Here is a 21,139-nt window from a genome sequence, read left to right as displayed (position 1 = left end):
AAGATGGAAGATGGTGTCATTGAACAGCCCGGATATTAATCCGTGTGACTTCTTTTTATGAGGATTTTTTTGAAAGGAAAAGTGTTCGCAGGAAAGCATGCAAACGTAGCGCAACTCTATGCTCTATGCTCAGTTGCAGTTGTGCAGTTGTACCAGATCGTGCACTTGTACGATTTCGATGACGTGTGCTAGAGAGTTGGGACAGAACAGTACAGGAATAAGCATCGAGACACTAGGACTTAAGCATTTGGTCATTCAGGTACTGTCCCATGTTGCTGCTGATACAATAAAGCATCCTAGGCTCAATTCAAACTTTCCAAAACATTTTCGGGCAGTTATTAGAATTTATATACTAATTTAAATATTTTTTCATAATGATTATTGCTCACAAAAATCTTTCTCTTGTTCCGAAAGGTATTTTACAATACTGTTGATTTTGATGAAATTTTAGATTATTTATTATATGTCTTTGATTAACGCTGTGATGCGCTTTTGTTAATGGGAATGAGGCACTTCTCTGGAGATCTCTTTTGCCACAAACACAATATTGTCGAAGGAAGAGCTATTTCTCTTGTAGTAATAAGTGGGGAAGGGTCCATGTCCAGATATGAACTGATTTAAACAGGGGTTAGTGAGACATCTTTTCCCGTTTATTACGTTGATTAGTTCGTGTGTGGATATGAAGGGAGTTCAGTTCATTCTGCCATATTTACTTTCTTATGAGCTTTTTTTAGATAAGACTTTTGCCATTTTATGTTCATATCTTCGGAATCACGATTAGTAGCTGCAGCTTTAGAAAGGAAGTCGACGTCTTCCTTTCCTTCATTCCCTGTGTATGCTTTCATCCAACAAATCAAAATTTTAATTTGGTTAGTTTCTTGGAGGATTACAAGTGGTTGTGAAACAAAATACTAGAGATAATGACAAAAATATGCGTTAAACGCCCTCACCAATGGCCGAGCAGTAAAGTCGCTGGACACTGGTAGTTCGTTCTGGATTTAAATCCCGATGAATGGGCTGATTATATGAGCGTTTTCCTTTTTACGAAGGAGTTTCTTCCCTTAGATGGATAGCCCTAATATTCTTTGCCATAATCAAGCAAACAAAACCTGCACTGCCCATGCTCACATAATAAACTGTGAATTCATTTTATAATATTTTGATGATAAATAAACTTGTAATAAACAAAACAAAGGGCATGATAGTTCGTGCGCCACCTTGTATCTTGTATTACATTTAAGTACCTTTTAAGTTCTAAGGTTTGTGACTGATGGCGAAATTTTAAATTATTGTAAGGATTTCCTACCCAGCCCAGCTGACGTCACGCTAAACACCCATGAGCATGCGATTCAGTGATTTATAAATTTTCATTATTTTTATCGAAATTATTCTTATTAATACTCAGCTATTAATCTGAAGTTTGTGCTTGTGTTTGCTGAGTTTGTCAAGATGCAATCTAACCAACGAACTAACAGCAGATCATCTTCAAAATAAATTAGTCTCTTTCTGTATTTAGATTTTCTGTATTTTCATCGTAGAAAATATTGATTTCCATAAGTATGACACTGAAAAGGAGATAGTATTTTAAAACATGCGTTTAAATTAAAAATTTAGTGGCATGTTTTGTAAACTTCCTGCCATACCAGGGATACACCGGTTGGGAAATACTGAGTTAAGATATTTGTTTACATGAAATATATGGGAAACATCTGTATTGAAAGGTTTATCTTTCATATTAATTTATAAGAAAAGCGGGTTTGTTTTGCGATACAAAAGAGAAAAACAAGTTTTTTAAGAATTATACAGGTGTAGCAACATTTTAACAAAGCAACGTTTATTACTTGCATTGTGAAATGGTAGAAGTAAGACATAGATACAATTATTCTTTAAAATGCAAAGTAAATGATATTAGAAAAGCTGAAAAGTGCGTGCAGTTTGAACTTTTTAAAACGTCTTTGAAAAACCACAAGAAACATAAAATTTAATTGAAAAATATATGCAGTACCTGTAAATATTTAAAATATTTTAAGTTTTTTTTAATTAATACGTTATTTAATACGTTGAAAATCCGTCCTACTGTATTGTTCTACTCTATCAGAAAATGTGACAAGAATTTTAAAAAGTGGTAAGAATCTAAGTTTACAAGAGAGGTTTGGCAACTTCATCCGACCATTCTGAAATTCCTCTAGCATGTTTCGTAATGACAGCTATCGCTACAAGCTGGTGAGTTCTTCTAGTTGAAATTTCGTTCACTAGTAGTCATACAAACACTTAAACCATGTGCTAGGATATAAATTTTAATTTTTGAATTGTAAGTAATTTAGTTTGTTGTGTCTTTCCCGCAAGAAACGTAATTAAAATATCTCTTAGTTAATTTAGTTATGTGGTTTAACGTAAGGTTAAAAACAAATTTTTAGTAGTTTTATTTCTGTTTTATTTACTTAGTGTTCTGGTTTTGACTGTTAATATTTGCTAAGATGGGATGACAGATAATCTGGGAAGCTAAAAGGTTACACCTAGTATAGTGTAGATTACACGTAGTATTAGACGCAGCGTAGTATTTAAATTATGCCAGACTGAGTTCAACCGTGTGATATAATACATATATTGCTGCGAACTTTCAGATTAGCAGATGTCTCATTAAAAACTAGGCTAAATAAACAGAAGAACTTGAAACTTTATTGAGAAAAGTAAAAGCCATTAAAATCGAGATAAACAACTATGAGTAGTTTAAAGAAAAAACAGTATGAGATAAAATTTTCTTTGGCATGGGAAGAATATCAAAGTAACCAAAATTGCTTGCAGAGCGATGCCTAAAGCAGTGATCTCGGAGAAGAAAGCTTCGTAGTATAGCACAGATTAAAAATCTTAATTCAACTGATTGAGGACCGCCAAAAACGTCATTTTTATAAGATTCTTCAAGGATGAATGTAGGCACTTCTGGAAGCTTCGTGAGTAACCTCTCCCAGAAGTTCGAAAATGCGTTTGACGGAATTTTCGAGAAAATCCCCAGATTGGTGAGAAACCACCAGATATCGTCGCCTCGGTAACAAACCATGGTAACAGCAGTCTCGGTAATACCATGGTAACAGCAGTCTTCAACTAAGACTCCGTAAAATGATTTATGCTATTTCTACCCATAATCATCGCTTCTACACGAGCTATCCTTTCAATTACGATACCCAATAATTCAGAATTAAAAGATTTAAGACAGTATTCATAAAGGAAATGCATACAATTATATCAAATAGCCACAAATTCCTTATCAAATAAAATAGAGTAATTTCCTTATTTACCAAGGATGGGTTAAAAACTTTCTTATCGCAAAGAGTTTTTCTTTTTCTTTTTTTTCTTTTTTTTCCCCGATACATTTGTTTATTACGAAGTAATGGAAAAATTACTGTCTCAAACTATCATTAACTATCTACGTGAAATATAAAAAGTAAATAAAAGTGCATGAAATAACAGCAATAATAGTTATAATATTTATTCTTATATTATTTACAACCTATTACTTTTTGTTTTGAATACTTATTAAAGTTATGTAGTCAAATGACTTATTAAATTGCTTAAAACACGTGTAAATTGTTAGTTGGATATCTTTTATTAACTTTAATATATGTTATTCCTATTTCTGGTGCTTTTTAGTTCCTTGAATAAATCTGGAATGTCATCAAGAGTACAATGGAAGCTGGCAATATATAACAAATAAACAAGAGATCAAATTCCGTAAAATAATACATCACAAAAGTACTGTAAATAAATAAGCAAGTCGATAAAAATAATTCACAAAGCTATAAAAATACACAAAGCCTAAATTATCAACAAATAAACACAAATTGTACACCAGTATTATATTATAAAACCCTGTTTGCATTATTTAAATACTTTTTGCAAATATAATTGGAAAAATATTCGCTAGAAATAACAAGTGAAATGATTTATATATCCCTAATTTACCGTACGAATAGCTTTTCTATTTTAAAACTTTTCAGAAAAATGTATTAATTATAATGGCTGTAATACACTAGATTATGTCCAGGTGTATGCATTTCTAAAGTACATGACATAATCATATTCTTGAAGATTAGTTTATAGTAATAGTTTGTCTGCTGAATCTGTATGATATATTTTGCGCATATATCAAATAGAACTAATCTAATGAATTTTTATTAATTATTTTTAAGTACTGTCTGTTCTACTTCATTATAGCGAAGTCGTGTTTATTAAAAAAATGGAATCTGTCTGCATATGCATTCATAATGGTTGATATGCTTTAGTGAGGACTGTAAGAATTCAGCTTTTTTTAAAGTTAATAATATCAAAATTTATTTGATTTTTCTTTACTTGATATTTTCTTTAAATGTTAAATAATTTACTACAAAAAAATCAAAGCATTATGAATTTATAAATCAAAATAATATATGCAAATGATATTAAACATCATTTATGAAACGGTTTACATAGAACTAGAATTATCATGTTCCTCCATTAATTGCATTATTCATGTTCGTCAGATAGAAAGCGTCGGAGTTAAACCAGTTTGAGAAAAGGTGAATCCTGATGCAAAAGGATCTGGTTCAGACCATTTTCGAAGGACAAGCCTTGTGAGTTGCTTAAATTTCTCCAAAAACTAAGGCTGAAAAGCAACTAACTGTAGCTGCAGATTGGTACCAGAAGATGACAAGAAATTATTCCGCGCTGTAAACTAGCAGAAGAAAAATTGAGGGGCATAATAGACAATTTTAATGATGGTGCCACCAAAAATTTATCACAGAATCAAAGCTCCCATAACGTCACCAAAAAGTTTATTGAAGCACCAGAAACGATTTTTGTATCCCCAGGCGAATATAATTCTCGTGCTGATTAGGCTCATGCTTCCCCTTATCAAAACTAGATTGAAAAACAAAATTGGTATGGTAATTGGAAAAATGGTACTTCGAAACCATTTTTCGCTTCAATGAATATCATCTTCTTTTACGAACGTTTATTTAAAAGAACTTAAAGAATTATTTAAAGAAGTGTGAAACTAATCCAAGCTACTGTAAAAAGCATAATATTTTGGGAAGCGTTCTGCTTGGAAACTACAAAATAGAAAAGTTCTAAATATTAATTTTTTCTGAATTTCTATAGAACATAGAAAAGGAAAAGAAACGTGCCTGATAAAACAGCAGTGGCAGTCATGGTGTTTATTCTTTGATTATTTATCTGTTTATTTTGAAGTAGCACACTTCTTAAAAACGATGCCTTAAATAATACAACACTTCCCCAGTTGTATTATTTAGCCTTCAGGAATCCTTTAGGTTTAAACCCTTGAGGAAACTTAAAGCATCAGCTAGAGAACCCATTAGGTTGCTTCCCAGCATGTAGTTTGCTTCTTAGAAGAAGATGGTCCACGAGCGGCTGAGTGGTAAATCCGCTGAACACTGATAGTTCTGACCTGGGTTCGATTCCAGGCGAACGGACTGGCTGCATGGGCGCTGTCTTGCATTTCTTGCCAGGAAGGAATGCATGGGCTTTTTCTTGTATTACTGTCAGACAAGTGAAATAAGTCACAACAAACAACAACTTAAAGGCAAATACTATTATCGGACAACCTTATGATATCGTTTAGAACATTATACCTCATACTTGGATAATAGCTATTTCCGTTGCGAGTGTAGGCCATCATAAGTTTAGAAGACTTAAAAAATGTTTTGGCTTTCCGAAATAAATATGTTTATATAAACTTTTCTATTTTATAAATGCTCATTAGATTGAATTATATCTGGAAGTGTACTGTAAAATGAATGAAATATAAATTGTCTTTTGAATGTTAAAAACTGTTTTATGCTCAAAGGTCTTTTGAACACATGCAACTCTTCTATTACAGTCATTCACAGACTCTAGTATTCATATTTAACTTTTTCTCTTCTAAAAAGTATCTTCCTTCCTAGGTACTTTCATGGCATACCGTCGTGGACAATCCGAAAGCCAAAGGTAAAGTTCACCCAGAACAGGAGCAAGAATTCACTGATATTAACTCGACGACAAATGTAGACTGCACTCCATCGGCTCCTCCTCTTGATGCTGATTTCTGCAAAGTACGGCATACATGGTTTATACAGTTAGAACAGCCGCCATCTCATCCTTTTGGAGTCAACACCCAAAAAACTTAGTCTAACATTTTTACGAATAATTTATGAAAGAAATGCTAATAGAAATGGGATATGAATAATTTCAATAAAATTCCGAATAAATAATATTCTCTGATTGCGATCATCCTTAAAATAAGTCAGTCCACATCCATTTCCTCTGAAAAAATTACATTAAAACATATTACTGTTGTGTTGTTTATTTGAATAAATTTAACACAAAAACAATCACAATCTGTTATTAATGATTAATTTTGCTTAAAAATTTTAGTCAGTTACTGGCTGAATTTGAGGATAAAATAAATAAATAAAGTAAAAGATAAATAAATACATAAATTTGAAAAATATGATTTGGGATATTTTGAAGTAAAAGAAATTAAGTTTAATCTTTGGATTATGGTAAGTTAACGACTTTTTGGTGACCATTTGGCGGTTTCTTTTCTAATTACAGCTAACAGTTTAAATTTAACTAATTGATGTAATCTATCGCATGGTCAATAAAAACAAATATTTAAGATAACAGCAATTTGTCTTAATTTCTATTTAATAGAGCCGACTTAGGCTGACTGCATGCTGTTTCTAAACTTTTTTCAAGTATAGGTGAATCAGAGTCATTTCGCTTCAAAAAATAATAACTTCTTTTAAAATTTGCCCTCAAGTTGATTATTTTTAATAAATTAATATAAAAATATTTATCGAGATTATTTTTTAATAAGAGAAATGGTATTTTTATGTATTAGATTCGGAACAGCAGAATTTTTTTTATGTTGGATAAAATCAGCATCTACGGAAAAGTTCAGACAGACATCGTAGCAGCGAAATTCCTCTAAAATTATCAGATGCAGAACTTCAAATGTGAGTATTCCAACTAAACTAAAATGTACAACTAGGCATTGAAATCTTTTTAAATTCACTGATCCAAAACTAAACATATGACAATGATGAATTGCGTGTAATAGTAGTTTAGCAAATAAGCAGTACAAATATCAAGCAGCAACAGAAACTGGAGAGAAATTGTCATTTTTGAGACAGAATAATGCGTATGATATTTGTCTTAAATTAATTTGTGTATGTTTTTTAATTACTATTTTCTTTGAAGTTGAAAATTTATGTTTTGCACGCATTGCGTTGCATTAGATTTACTCTTTCTATGTCTAAACAATCATGATCAAGCTCATTAAATAAATTTTAAACATAATACTGTTACATTAGATAATCAATTTTATGTGCTATATTCAGTTAAGGACTGAGTCCTATAACTTCCATCAATGTGAAAATTTTGATGACAGACAGACATTTGATTATAGTTAACGGACTCAGAGCAAATGACCAACAATGCCAACAGGTACATCAATCATTTACATCTGATTTATTCCTGCATCTAGCATTCGAGTATGAGCCCGATATCCAATATTATGCTCATTCAAAAGTGGTAATTGGTGCTATGGACAAGGAATGCCCGCATTGTAATGCTCTTAAATTTAAAAATGAGTCAGCCGGGATGTGTTGCGCATCAGGAAATGTGCAACTACCTGAAATTGATACACCACCTGAACCTTTACTTACTGACACGGATCCAGATTTTAACCTGTTCTGAAGTTAATTCGAACATTCAATTCGTGTTTCCAAATGACATCGTGTGTTTCCAAATGACATCGTTCGGATGAACAGAAATAGTTAAAAATAATGCTGCAAATGGTCAACAATACAATTCAACATTCAAAATCCAAGTCCAAATTTATCACAAAGTGGGTTCATTGCTGCCAATGCCAAACGAACCACATAAAGTTTTGCAAATCTAACTTTATAGGCGGTGAGGATTCCGGAAGAGCACTTTACAGTCGCGTGGATGCACGTTGTGGCTACAATAACCTCAATTGCCAAACGCATCGTCGGCGAGCTGGACGCTCTATTGAACGAGCAGAATGAATTGTTGAAAATATTCCAATCACACATGCGCAAATTACAAAGTGATAATCACGCTATTGTAATCAATCCTGACAAAAGAACAGCTGGAGAGCACATTCATAGATTCAATGCACCTATTGTTGATAACGTTGCTGGAATTATGGTTGGCGATCGTACAGCTACACGAGAAATCGTGATTCGTAGAAGAAACAACAATTTCCAGTTCATTGCTGATACACACCGTTCATATGACGTTCTCCAATATCCGCTAATGTTCTGGAAGCGACAAGACCGATATTGCACAAATATTAAACAACGAGATCCGGTAAGAGGTACTTCATTTATTATGAACTTGATCATTACTCATTTAACAAAAACTTAATTTATTAAACTTAATTAATATGAATTAATATTTATGAATATATTATTACAGAAGCCGAAACAAACAAGAATGTTAGCTCGAAGAATTATTATACGTATCGGTTGATGATTCGACGTTGTCAAGACAACGTCATTTTATGATGTCGTGAGCTTTGTTAACAATTCATGGTCGACATGTACGTGAAGATAGAGAGCAAACAACTACGATACTTGCGATATAATCAACAAAAACTGTGTGCCGAAGAATACATTTACTTGCGAAACGCTATTGTCAACAACGCCGACGCCGCCGAAATTGGTACCTCTGTCATTCTACCATCGTCGTACATAGGCAGTTCACGTCATATGCAAGAATATATACAGGGTGCTTTGACTTTCATGTGCGAATATGGACGACCGTGCTTACTTATCACGTTCACATGTAATCCAAAATGGCCGGAGATTACATCTTTGCTATTGCCTGGCCAAAATGCAATACATCGTCTTGTCATTACAGCACGTGTGTTCAGACAAAAATTAAAGCCTTTAATAAGTTTCAATACAAAATTACATGTATTCGGTTCCACGCGTTGCTGGATGTATTCGATTGAATGGCAAAAGCAAGGATTACCTCAGGCACACATTTTGGTTTGGCTAATCGACAACATCCGTCCTGAAGAAATCAATAGTATAATTTCAGTGGAAATTTCAGATCCGTCAACTGATCATTGCTGTTTGATATTGTTACAGGAAACATGATTAATGGCCCATGCGGTAATCTGAAACGTTTATCGTCTTGCATGGCAGATGGAAAATGTACCAAACGTTTTCCTAAAAATTTCACTAACGATACGATCACAAATGTCAACGGATATCCAATATATCGTCGAAGAAATCCCGATAATAGCGGATAATTATTTATTAAAAATAACAACAACACAGATTGACATTGAAAATTGTTGGTTGGTGCCATATTCGCCTCTGCTGAGCAAAACATTCAAAGCTCATATTAATGTTGAGTTCTGCAGTTCAGTGAAAAGCATCAAATACATTTGGAAGTATGTGAATAAAAGGGAGTGATATGGCTGTATTTCGAGTTGAAAATGCCAATGTGAATGCGCCTCCAGTGAATAACAACAATGAAATAACGCTTTACCAAACTGGCCGGTACATCAGCTCCAATGAAGCTGTTTGGCGTATCTTTGGTTTCCCAATTCATGAACGGGATCTAGCAATTATTCATTTAACCGTTCATCTTGAAAACGGTCACGAACGAAACAACGATTTTCACGAACGAAACAACGATTGGTCGTGCTATAAATACACCAAAAAACTACACTCACCGAATTTTTTGAATTATATAATTCGGTGTTCTTTTTCTTATATATATATAAATGAGGAACACATTTCTTTTATTTATGTACATATAAAAAAGGGCAGATTTTTATGTTCGCATAAACTATTCCAGCCATTCGTTCTCCTGAATGGTTGGAATAGTTTAAATGACTGATTTGGGGAGGAGGGTGACTAAAAACTCGTTTAAATTTTTTGTACTTCTTAGAATGCAATTAGATTCAAATATGTGTTTTGCACAATCAAGATTTTTGGTCATTCCTCTTTGAAATTTTTCGTCTGAGAAAAGGTAATAAAAATTAGACAGAGTATGTCTGCGTAGAAAATTTAGACATGAAATAAGTTGAAAGCAATGAAATAAACTATTAAATTAATAAATAATCATATAATACTAGTTATTAACAATTTTGTATGCCTGTTTAATTTTTCTATGGAAATAGTCTTCATTTTCAGAACACAAAATATATTTCCAAAGTACTTTGAAATATTAGTACAAACACATTAATAAATTAAATTATAATAAATAATGGGATATAATTTAAAAGACAATAATTTAATGTAAGAGATTTAGATTGACAAATTTGCACACGCAAATGAATTATCAGATTTTATAAGGTTTTATTTTATGAATAGCTTTGATTTTGAAACATGGCATTTGAACTTATGTGTGGACACTGAAAAAGTGATGCATATATAAGTGATACATTATAATTTTCAATAAATTTTATTATTGAATAACAAATTCTCACAGTTCTATGCTATAAGACTAGGGTCTAAGTTTGCATAAAAGTTCCTATGTTAAATAAAAGAATTTAACTCTTTATGAATATGAATATAACTTTTTATGATGATTGTTTATGAATATGTCCTTTCTTACATTCAAATATATTTGCACGATACCGTTTCACGATGTTTATGACCCTTGTGAAATTTTACTATCTCGTTTGAATCAAAACAACAAAATTTTGATTTTCATTCAATTCAGTTCTTTTGCCCTTTCAAATTCAAAATATGTGGAAAACTTGTTTCCACACTCAAAAGGCAAGAAATTTGTTTTTGTCACATCCATCGTCCTCAAGTTATGTCAAACAAATAACACGTAAATTTCAGGAACAATAATTAAAAATTAATTAACAAAGAAATCGCATACAAGGAAAATAAGCAAAAACTATTAACAACCCTCGCTCCCGCTACCGCCTGTCTTATGGCAAATCGGCGTAAAATGCTTGTAACTGGGCTGATTGTGCGCATGCGCTAACGTAGGTGGTGCGATTAGCCACTGCGGTTGACTACGTGTTTCCCAACCCGAGCAGAGACATTGTGGGATAATCACAAAGATTCAATGACTGATGATATATTGCATTAACATCGTACACGGTACAACGATCTAACGATAACATTCAGTGACGCTATGTACAATGAAGCATTGATTGCTATTAAGGATCTTTGCATTATCATTGCCAACTTACCACTCAGTCATTTCGGTATGCATTCGCCAAATCGAAGTGCACCTAATTTAATGAACACTGAAATGAATCGTGAACTGCAGTACAATACTGTAGAAATAGCAGCGATTGTTTCTCGCAATGTCCTACTAATGAATAAGGAACAAAGAACCATTTACGACCGCATTATGCTCGCAGTTTCGGCAGGACAAGGATTCTTTTTTTTTTTTTTTTCTTTTGTTTGTTTTGGATGCACCAGGTGGAAGTGGCAAAACATTCCTTATTTTGCTAATTCTCGCCGAAATACGATCAAATAATTGCATCGCATTGGCCGTTGCATCATCTGGCATTGCGACAACTTTACTGGATGGAGGCAGGCTCATTCAGCATTTAAGCTGCCACTAAATATTCAAAATAACCCAGACGCAGTGTGCAACATTAAAAAAAAAAAAAATCGCCCATGGCCACAGAGCTGAAACACTGTAAAATTATCATCTGGGATGAATGCACTATGGCACCCACCAAGCGAATGCTTGAGGCGTTGAGCAAGACATTGAAAGACATAAAAAACAACGACAAACTAATCACTCTCCTTTCACGGGATTTCAGACAAACACTTCCTGTCAATCCACGTTCAACGTACGCTGATGAGATCAACGCTTGCTTAAAATCATCACCATTGTAGCGTAATGTTGAAAAAGTACAACTGAAAGTAAATATGCGCGTTCAAATGCTTCAAGATCCATCCGCTGAAACTTTCTCAAACAGCTGTTAGATATCGGCGATGGAAAAGTTACTATTGAGGAAACTGGATGCATAAAATTACCGGCCGATTTCTGCACAATCATTAATTTGCAAGATGCTCTCATTGACCAGATATTTCCCGATGTACACACACAATACATTAATCACGAGTGGCTGGCAGAAAGAGCAATTTTAGCCACAAAAAATTTGGACTTCAACGATTTGAATCTTAAGATACAACAGTTTTTGCCAGGCGACTTGGTGTCATACAAATCTAATGATACAGTTTGCGATGCCAACGAATCTGTGAGTTATCCAACAGAGATTTTGAACTCAGTGGATTTGCCAGGCATGCCACCGCATAATTTACAACTGAAGGTTAGATCTCCGGTTATTTTGCTTCGTAATTTGAACCCACCACGGTTGGGCAACGGCACGCGATTAGTCATTAAAAAATTAATGAAAAACGTTGTCAAAGCCAGCATTTTAAATGGCAAGTTCCGAGATAAAAATATATTACTACCACGAATCCCTATTATACCCACAGATGTGCCAGTTCAATTTAAACGTCTTCAATTTCCAATTAGATTGGCATTTGCAAAGCCTATCAATAAGTATCAAGCCCAAACGATGTCTGTTTGTGGCTTAGATTTGAGCACACCATGTTTTTCACACGGACAATTATACGTGGCATACACTCGAGTGGGCAAACCATCCAGTTTGTTTGTCTTAGCTAAAGATCGGCTAACAAAAAATATTGTACATTCTATTGCATTAAGAAATTGATATTGATTTTTAGTTATATTGTCATAATTAGTGATATATATGTCATAATAAAAGCAAAGGAAAAGACGGAACACTGTAGATGCGTGATTAGACCCATATTGAAGAAGAATTTTGATTGCGTAGTATTTAAAGAACTTGGCAGTCGAGGCAGTTTTAATTCCATTTTTATTTCCAATTGATATTTGTGGCCACAATCACTTGGCACTCTAGTCGTGCCTTTCCACAGAAGATTTACATTTTTGATATTGTTGGGATAGAAAGCAAGCCAGCGAAATTACATCTTAGCACAGTAGGGAGCAAAAGCTGAAGTGCGTAGTTATGAAAGATGGAGGCACGCGAAGAGAAAAGTTTTGGTTTACAAGGACAGTTTCAGTTCCCAATGATTACGTCATCAGAGCTGCGCCGATCATAGAGTGATCTAGAAATGACGCAATGCAAAGAAGTTATAACGATTTTAGAATAGAGAGGAATAATTAATGTTATAGTTTAATCTATAATTTTGATTCATATATTTTTATCTTACATATATATAATTTTAAAGAATAAATTACAATAAATTAAAAAAATAAATGTTTGGTGTTTTGTTATTTTTATATTCCGTCATCGTTCACAGCGCTCTATGCCTCTTTCACTCATATACCACATCCTCACACACTTACAATAAGTTAGTTATTTTTTTCTATCAAAATATTCTCTAGAAATAATTTATGTGGCAAAACAACGTTTGCCGGGTCATCTAGTATTGATATATTTAAGTCTGAAAAGGCTATTAGTCCTGAGTTAATTTTCTTTAAACGTCGTCCACTGTAAATGCATTGTTTCCCTTTTCACTCTAGCCTTTCGGCGAAGTAATTAGTTACCTATCTTTCTACTTTAATCTTTCACTTTTTGATTATCAAACAAAGCTATCTAAAAGAAATAGATGTAATTCTTAAGAATATTATATGTTTACTTTTTAATCTGATTGATTTAAATAAAAATGCACTTAATTCATGATATACTTAATTAATAACATTAATATTTTTACAGAATGACGTTACATATTCTTCCCTTTTGAAATATACCAGACGATATAAATAACCTTCCCATGTTAATCTAAATATACATTGAATATTCTTGTATATTCTTCTAGCAACCTACGAAATATTTCGCTTTTCCACCTGATCATTTCTACTGATAAACATGGTATTTATATTAAGCTTTAAAAACCCTTTTGAGTTGCCATTAAAAGCCAGATTCTTTCAAGTTTCTTTTTTTTTTTTTTTTTTTTTTTTTTTTTTTTCAGTTTTTAGATGAAAAATTTCAAAGCTCATTGAATCAAAACTATAAAAGCATTTGTTACCTGTCAAATTCCTTAACAGCTATTCTTTTGAAATCACTAATTATGTTGAAAACAACAGGATTACCAATTTTAAAAAGTAATTGTTAATTCGTTATAACATTTTTCTCAGTACTATACTTCATTTATTTAGCATTTACACTATTTCGTCTAGCGTTTACACAATTTAATGAACAATATTTGACTACGCTCGTGCTTGCGTTTTATATTAAGTTCTAGTTTCAAACTGAAGATAAAGTTTTAAATTTTGAAATATTCAACAGACTCATGTTTTCGTTAATCTTGATACATCGTTATGACACTATATTTCTTGTTATTGAGTATCGTAAATTTCACAGCTACCAATAAAATCTCATAATTTCATGACATAAACAAAATTAGTAAGGTCTTGGGTTTCGTCTGAGTGTTTCTCTAAACTTGTGACGTCATGCTGTCACCCCCTCTTCTCACTCATGGAGGTAGGAAAGGGAGGAGGGGCCATTCCGCGCTAGAAGTGAAGCACTGCTTTGAAGCTTGGGTCACCAGACGGGGTGTTATTTATTTACATTCAGAAGCTCGCTTGACAAGATTCTGATAGTATTTCGACACACGACAGTTCCATAGAAATCGAAAAAGGGACACTCTCGCATGAAAGAAACATTCATAGTGGGATGGATAATAGCAATTTGTATAGTTTACTGACATTTACGCAAAAATCACATCTTGGTTATTTTTCGATAACTAACAACAGCGATTTTGATTATGAATTTGTTTTATAAAATTCTAAGCTGTTGCACTACAAAAATATAGATTTTAAGAAAATTGCTAAAAGAGATCTGCCAAAATTTATTTTCTAGAAGATTTGAAAAGTTTGAAACTTGATGGCTAAATGTACATATAAAATTATGTATGTTAAAATATTTGGAATTAGGCACATAGGTCAGATTAAGATTTTATTAAATAGAGTAACGCATACAAGGGCTATCTGCCTAAAGAGAGAGATGCCGTCGTGGAGGAATTTTGAAGAAAAACTGACCTTTGAGTGGGTATTAAAAATAATACTTATAATTTTCATTCAAATTATATTCATATATATTTTTTATGTAAAACTTTCGGGTGTATGCTAAATTAGTGTAAATTACTTTACACGAAAAATATATTGAATGCACAGAAATTAAAGATTTGCACATGCCGGAAATGATAAATAGGAAATATGTATGGGTATTTATGCATGTGCTTGCAAAAAGCATGTATCTGCCTTTGACAAAATACTTAAATATTCATTAAATTATTTATAAATGTATTTGAAATGAAGAATTTATTCACTTATAAAAAACTGTGAAAGTACTGTGAAGAAATCTAATGATTAAATGTATCTAATTTATAATGATTATAAATATTATCTAAATATATAATAACCTTAATATTGAATTGTAAACATAAATTGAAATCCTGTTGACAAATACGTTATAAAACTATTTAAGCAAGAATTGTTCGTATTGGAAAGCAATCTGTTAAAAGGTATTGTAAAGCAAATGCTATGAGATTTAAGAACGTAATAAAGAGTTTTGGAATATGTATTGTTGAAATGAAGGGTAAAAAAAAAAAATCTGATAAGTATAATTAAAAGAATTATTCCCCTTACATTTTATAATAACTCAGTTACAAGTTTTAAATAATACTTTAAAAAAAAAAAAAAAAAAAAAAAAAAAAAAAAAAAAAACTTATTTTATTCCCTTTCAGAAATGTTCAGAGAAAGTCAAATACTATTTAATACATATTTAATTATTAGGAATTAGCGAAATACTAATTTAAAGTATTTCGCTAATTCCTAATAATTCTCTAATTTAAAATGAACCGAATAGAGCATTAATTATAAATTGACTTACATTTTTCGATTTAAAAGAAGCCAAAAAATCATGTTATATTTAAGAAAGTATTTTAGGAAGAAGCTCTATAAATAGAAAAGAAATAATGCATAATTTTAATATTAATAATACAATAAACTTTCATCTTAATTTTTGTACCTTAACCGAATAAAATCGAATTACCTTAATTTTTTTTTCTAATGTAATTAACGAAAACTTGTGAAAATATTTCATTCAAATTAAACCATTCTGAGAAAACTGTCCTGTGAAAAGTATAGCATTTAATTCCGTTCAGAATGAAATGTTGTTTAAAAATATGTTGTTTTCACATATTTAGGACTCTGAAGTGTTGTAGAAAAAGAAAATATATACATTTATATGTATATTTGCGACGTAATTACAAAATATTTACACCCGAACGCGTCAAATCCCATAGAACTCAATGGTAAATGACCCAATGTTTTGGTCACCACGTTGGGATCGCCGGTGCTTCAGAGCAGGGTACGGAGAAACTTGTTTAGGGCGACTCCTTCTTACTTCTTACCTCCATGTTCTCACTACTGATGCCTCCTTTCAATCGTCATTGCCAACTACCGTCATGCGCCCTTCGGGCCTATGTGTTAAGAGCCGGAAACATTGCGTAAAAACAGCAATATGCCGGCAATATTGATGATGATGATGATGATGACAAAAGATGGCTCTCATACTTTGCCACCTATATTCTTCTGGAGCTGAATGATATTATCGCTAATATCATTAAAAATTACACAAATATAGTCATTTCAAATGAATGTGAACATTGTAAATTCAATGAATGTGAAATTTGTGGACATGATAGCTTCCATAAATAATTTAATATTCCATACAAATTGTACATCCTACATCGCAATCGTAAGGAATTACATGAAAAGGCAAGATTTGCCGTGTGAGTAATTCTTTAAAAACGCTTAAACTGTGGAGAAAAAGTGATGTAGATTTACAACCTTTTTTTTTGGCTATGTTATAGCCCCTTATTATTTTGAAAACTTTGCTTGTTTATATTTAAACATTACATATCTATCATTATTTATTTAAAACGTATTTTCTAATAGTGTACACTATACTAATTTAAATTAGCATTGGATTACTGCATTAATTACTCAAGGAATTCCGTTATGGGGACCGTACGAAACCGCATCGAAAATACGTGCGCAAAAGCTCTAAATCTAGCAAACGCGCCTATTTAAGCGCAAACTGAGCATAAATTTAGATTTCTCTAAATGCACTTGATAGACTACTAAATTTAGATAATTTCCTGATTTTCAAATCGCTATTGAAATACTAGTTTATTTATTTTTTTTTTTTAATTCTTTGATAATACTATAATTGTACTAATTTGGGAATTGTCCAAGGACGGAAAGCCTGCCGTGGAAATTTTTTCAAAGAAAAGGCTTGATAGAAAATTATGCCCGAAGAATAACGAGATGAAACTGTGTTTTATTCATAACTCAGTAGCGAAATGACGCTGCAGGAAAGAATCCTGTAATGAGAAGAAAGTATTAAGAACACAAAATTGGTTCGAAGGATCGAAAATCCCTTTTCTTACAGCCGTGAGGTTAATCTATTTTTGATGTTAGGAGATGATATCTATTGGATTTTGTGAACTCCAACTAACTTTAATTGCACGGCCTATGTTGAAAATCGTGACAAGGTTATTGAAGCAGACGAAAGCCTTTTCACTCAAAAATAAAGGCAACGTTAAGCGTGTTCTTTCGCCATAAAGGGTTTTCGATTGTGCAGAAAATCAAATGAATGTAGTTGCTGTTCCAAATCCCCCGACGAAAATTTTATTAAATATCATAAACGAAAGCATTGCAGAGGGAAGTATTATTTATACTGAAGTCATATGAATTACCGAGATGCCAGATTTGAACATTTTACAGTCAACCACAAATATAATTTCGTGGACCCATACACAAATAATGCAGCGGCTGTGCGTATACATGCTGTACGTATGTATGTAACTGTATGTATGTATTTATATATTTATGTATGTATGTATAAAAATACGCGTGTGTGTCAGACGTCAAACATCCTTTTTGAATCTATTTTAGAATTCGTTTTAGCATAAAAAGTCCTTTATTCTGTCCGTACATATAAAAGAAACGAAAAAAAAAAAAAAAACTTCTTATAATGTTATAATGATACCAGCTACCTTGAATGAAGGAACGCAGTAAGAATAATGAAAGAGCATCAGCAGAATGCTGTAACAATATCCAGATTTCCGAACGTGGTAGAAGACCCCGCTCATCAAAGGTAGCCGCGCCTTCATGGGAGAAAGAAAGACCTCTTACAAGCTAATCCATGTTGATTTAAAGTATTTTAAAACGTAATGTAAAAGGGAGGGGAAATCAGTAAATAAACAAGTGGTAAATTGAAGACTTGTCAGTAACGAGAAATGCAAGAAAAAAAAAGTTGAAGAAAATAGGCCCGCCTCCTAAAAGGTAGCCACGCCTTCATCGAATTAAAAATGGTGTATGAGACGACGATATTCCCTTATGAATTTTTACAGGCCATCGGCACCTGCAGGGATTGGTAACATACTTCAAGGTAAGTTATCAAGGGGAAAAATTAAGAGAAAAAAGATTTAAAAAGAACTTTTGTAAAAAGGCAATCCAAAAATTCCGATAGAGAAGATCGTAATAATGAGTGGGCGTAAGTAGGATAACTTGTGACGTGATGGTGCAGAGGGTGTGAACATCGATGCTTTTACACATAGTTTTGGAATAATGCCCTGAGGCGGTGGCAAATATAAAAATAATGAAAAATAAAATAATAAATAAAACAAGCGGTAAATGCTTCGCCAATTCGGCGTAATCAAAAGTGTTGACATTGGCGGTTCGAGCTGGTGACCCAAGATGGCGGGAAGGTGTGGCTATGTAGAATTGGAATTTGGAGAAATGAAGGGTGCATAAATTGAGAATAGCACTTGAAGAAAAAAAAGTGTTTACGTCCTCGTAGCACGTCGTCAGCAGTCGATGTTTATCAGGAGGAAAAGACAAGATCGGCTTTGCCTAAGATGAAGGACACGAGGTTTTAAAATATTATGTTAGAATATAACGCAGCACTAAACACCTGTATATAAAATAATGCTAACAACTGAAAATTAAAGGAAAATTATTGTTATAGTAAGCCAGCGTTTGTATGTAAAAGAAAAGTTGCACTGACTAAATGCATGCAATATACATAAAAAGATAATACAAATTAATAAATATTTACTTACCGTGTCTTAAGTAAAATGTAAAGTTTTCAGAACTGCGTAATAATTCGGTAGAATAAAAAGCATGCTCAGAAGAGAAAATAAATAGCAATAACAATAAATAAAAATAATAGTAAAAATAACTAAATAAACCGAGGCGTGATTCATACTCCCTTTGTACCTTCATTTTTATATAATTAAGCATGTATATAGGTCATTTATTAGTTGCTATTTAAGGCTCAAAATTACTAAAAGCAATTCTACAAACTTTAGTTATAAAACATAAAATTTTAATAAGTAAATAAATAAATAGAGAAACTGAGAGGAAGAATGAGCAGCCGACAATAATTAATTTAAAATTTTGCCTTATTCTCTTAAAAGTATGCATAAATGAAATATTAATTAAGAATAATGTGCACTGCCTTTTTTAGGCGAAGCTAATAATCGCCTAGCTCGGATTGGACATTTGAGCTAAAAGCGCCATCTGTGGGCAGCAATAATAAATGAAAACTAGAATAATTATGACTTAAGCAAGCCAGGCTCTTGCCGCAAAATCATAGACTGGTGATCTTTGCCTAAAGGCAGTGGCATCAAACACCTATCCCCCCAAAAAATTTTTTTTGTATAAAGAAAGAGGAAGAGATTGAAGAAGTATCATCTATCAATTTACACAGAAAAAAGGAAAAAAAAAAAAAAAAGAAAAGAAAAGAAAGAAGGTCCCGCCTCCTAATAAGAAGTCACTCCTTCATTGATTTAGAATAGGGTACCGGAGACGAAAGACGATTTTGCCTCATGAGCTTTAACTGCCATCATCATCTGCGGAGATTCATATTACAAGGTCATTTAGGAGGAAAAATATAAAGGATAAGAAAGATTTTGTAGACAGACAAAGTAGACAGATCTCTTTTGTTGCACCCGCTAAGTCTTTCTGCATCGATGGGCGAAAAATCAAGCATAGGTGCGAAGGAAAGGTATATAGAAAGGGGCAATTTCGTATTTCAGAGGAGAGTAAAAAGGAACTTCGTATATTTTATACGAGTTCGAAAGGCCAGGAAGAAAAGATGGTACAAAATAAAGTAAAAAATAAATGTCTCAAAAGTAATGGAGAGGGGGAAAGTGTGTTTTGTAAAGCTGAATAGATGTGAAGATGGGGGAAATTATAATAAAATATAAATATTGGGGGTCCAGTCACATAACAGTATAAGTCTAGTTTAGAAGCTATTTTTTGCTATAAGAGGGAAACTAAAATTTAAAAATTTTTAAATCAAATTTTTATTTTTAAACATGGGAAACAATATGTTAGCCTCTACCTTGAGACACAGTAACAGAAGACACTTAATATCAAGATACATATAATATCATGCAAAATTATACATTAACTAAAGTAACATCATCTATTGCGGTTTCCAACATATTCATATACTCAGAAAACACCATCAGATAAAATCATAAATCTAAAACAAGGCGAGAACACATCAGCAAAAATAAATAAGTAAATAAACTACATAGTTTTTTATTTTAATATCAATTAATTTTTTTAAAAAAAATAAGCATTTTATTTATTTATTAAGTTAATGGTCATAATTTATTATATGTGTACTATTTTATCAAGTTGAGGCACACTGTATTAATATATGCTTTTAATTTAAATAGGTAGGAAATATAGATTAAAGGAGCAAAAACTACAAATCTATACATTCATTGAGGCCCAAGATCGTGTTTTTTCCCTCTCCAGAAATTCCTAAATTCCTCAAAGGAGATCCAATGGGTAGTGCTAACAGACTACACTACTGATAAGGGCTACTGATAAGGATAGCGTCCCTACGAGATGGTAACCAAAAAACAAAAACAAACAAACAAACAAAAAAGAACCACATGATTTAAAGCTATTACTAAGTATTTAATGCCAGAACATAATGAAATGAGCATAATAATAATGATCATAATAAATAAATAAATTTAAAGGTACTTTAGTGAAAGATATT

At 32.4% G+C, this 21,139-nt stretch overlaps 1 protein-coding gene across 7 annotated transcripts in view; it reads left to right on the top strand.

Moving 5' to 3' along the window:
- Positions 1-6,252, top strand: part of LOC118204438 (latrophilin-like protein LAT-2) — a 134,149-nt gene extending 127,897 nt beyond the window's left edge. For 5 of the 7 annotated variants that reach the window (XM_085825709.1, XM_085825707.1, XM_085825708.1 and 2 more), the window contains one exon: positions 5,937-6,252. In XM_085825709.1, coding sequence (XP_085681835.1) covers positions 5,937-6,039 — 103 coding nt within the window. In that variant the 3' untranslated portion in view covers positions 6,040-6,252. The remainder of the gene's footprint in view (positions 1-5,936) is intronic. The other 2 variants (XR_015043578.1, XR_015043581.1) reach the window with 2 other exon arrangements.
- The last annotated feature ends 14,887 nt before the right edge of the window (positions 6,253-21,139 follow it).

Source organism: Stegodyphus dumicola, chromosome 10 (genome assembly GCF_044657685.1).
Source record: "Stegodyphus dumicola isolate Sdum_Otavi_A_Nest chromosome 10, ASM4465768v1".
Taxonomy (NCBI): Eukaryota; Metazoa; Arthropoda; class Arachnida; order Araneae; family Eresidae; genus Stegodyphus; species Stegodyphus dumicola.
The sequence above is the reverse complement of the archived record's forward strand: the minus strand, read 5'-3'. Positions and strand labels throughout refer to the sequence as shown.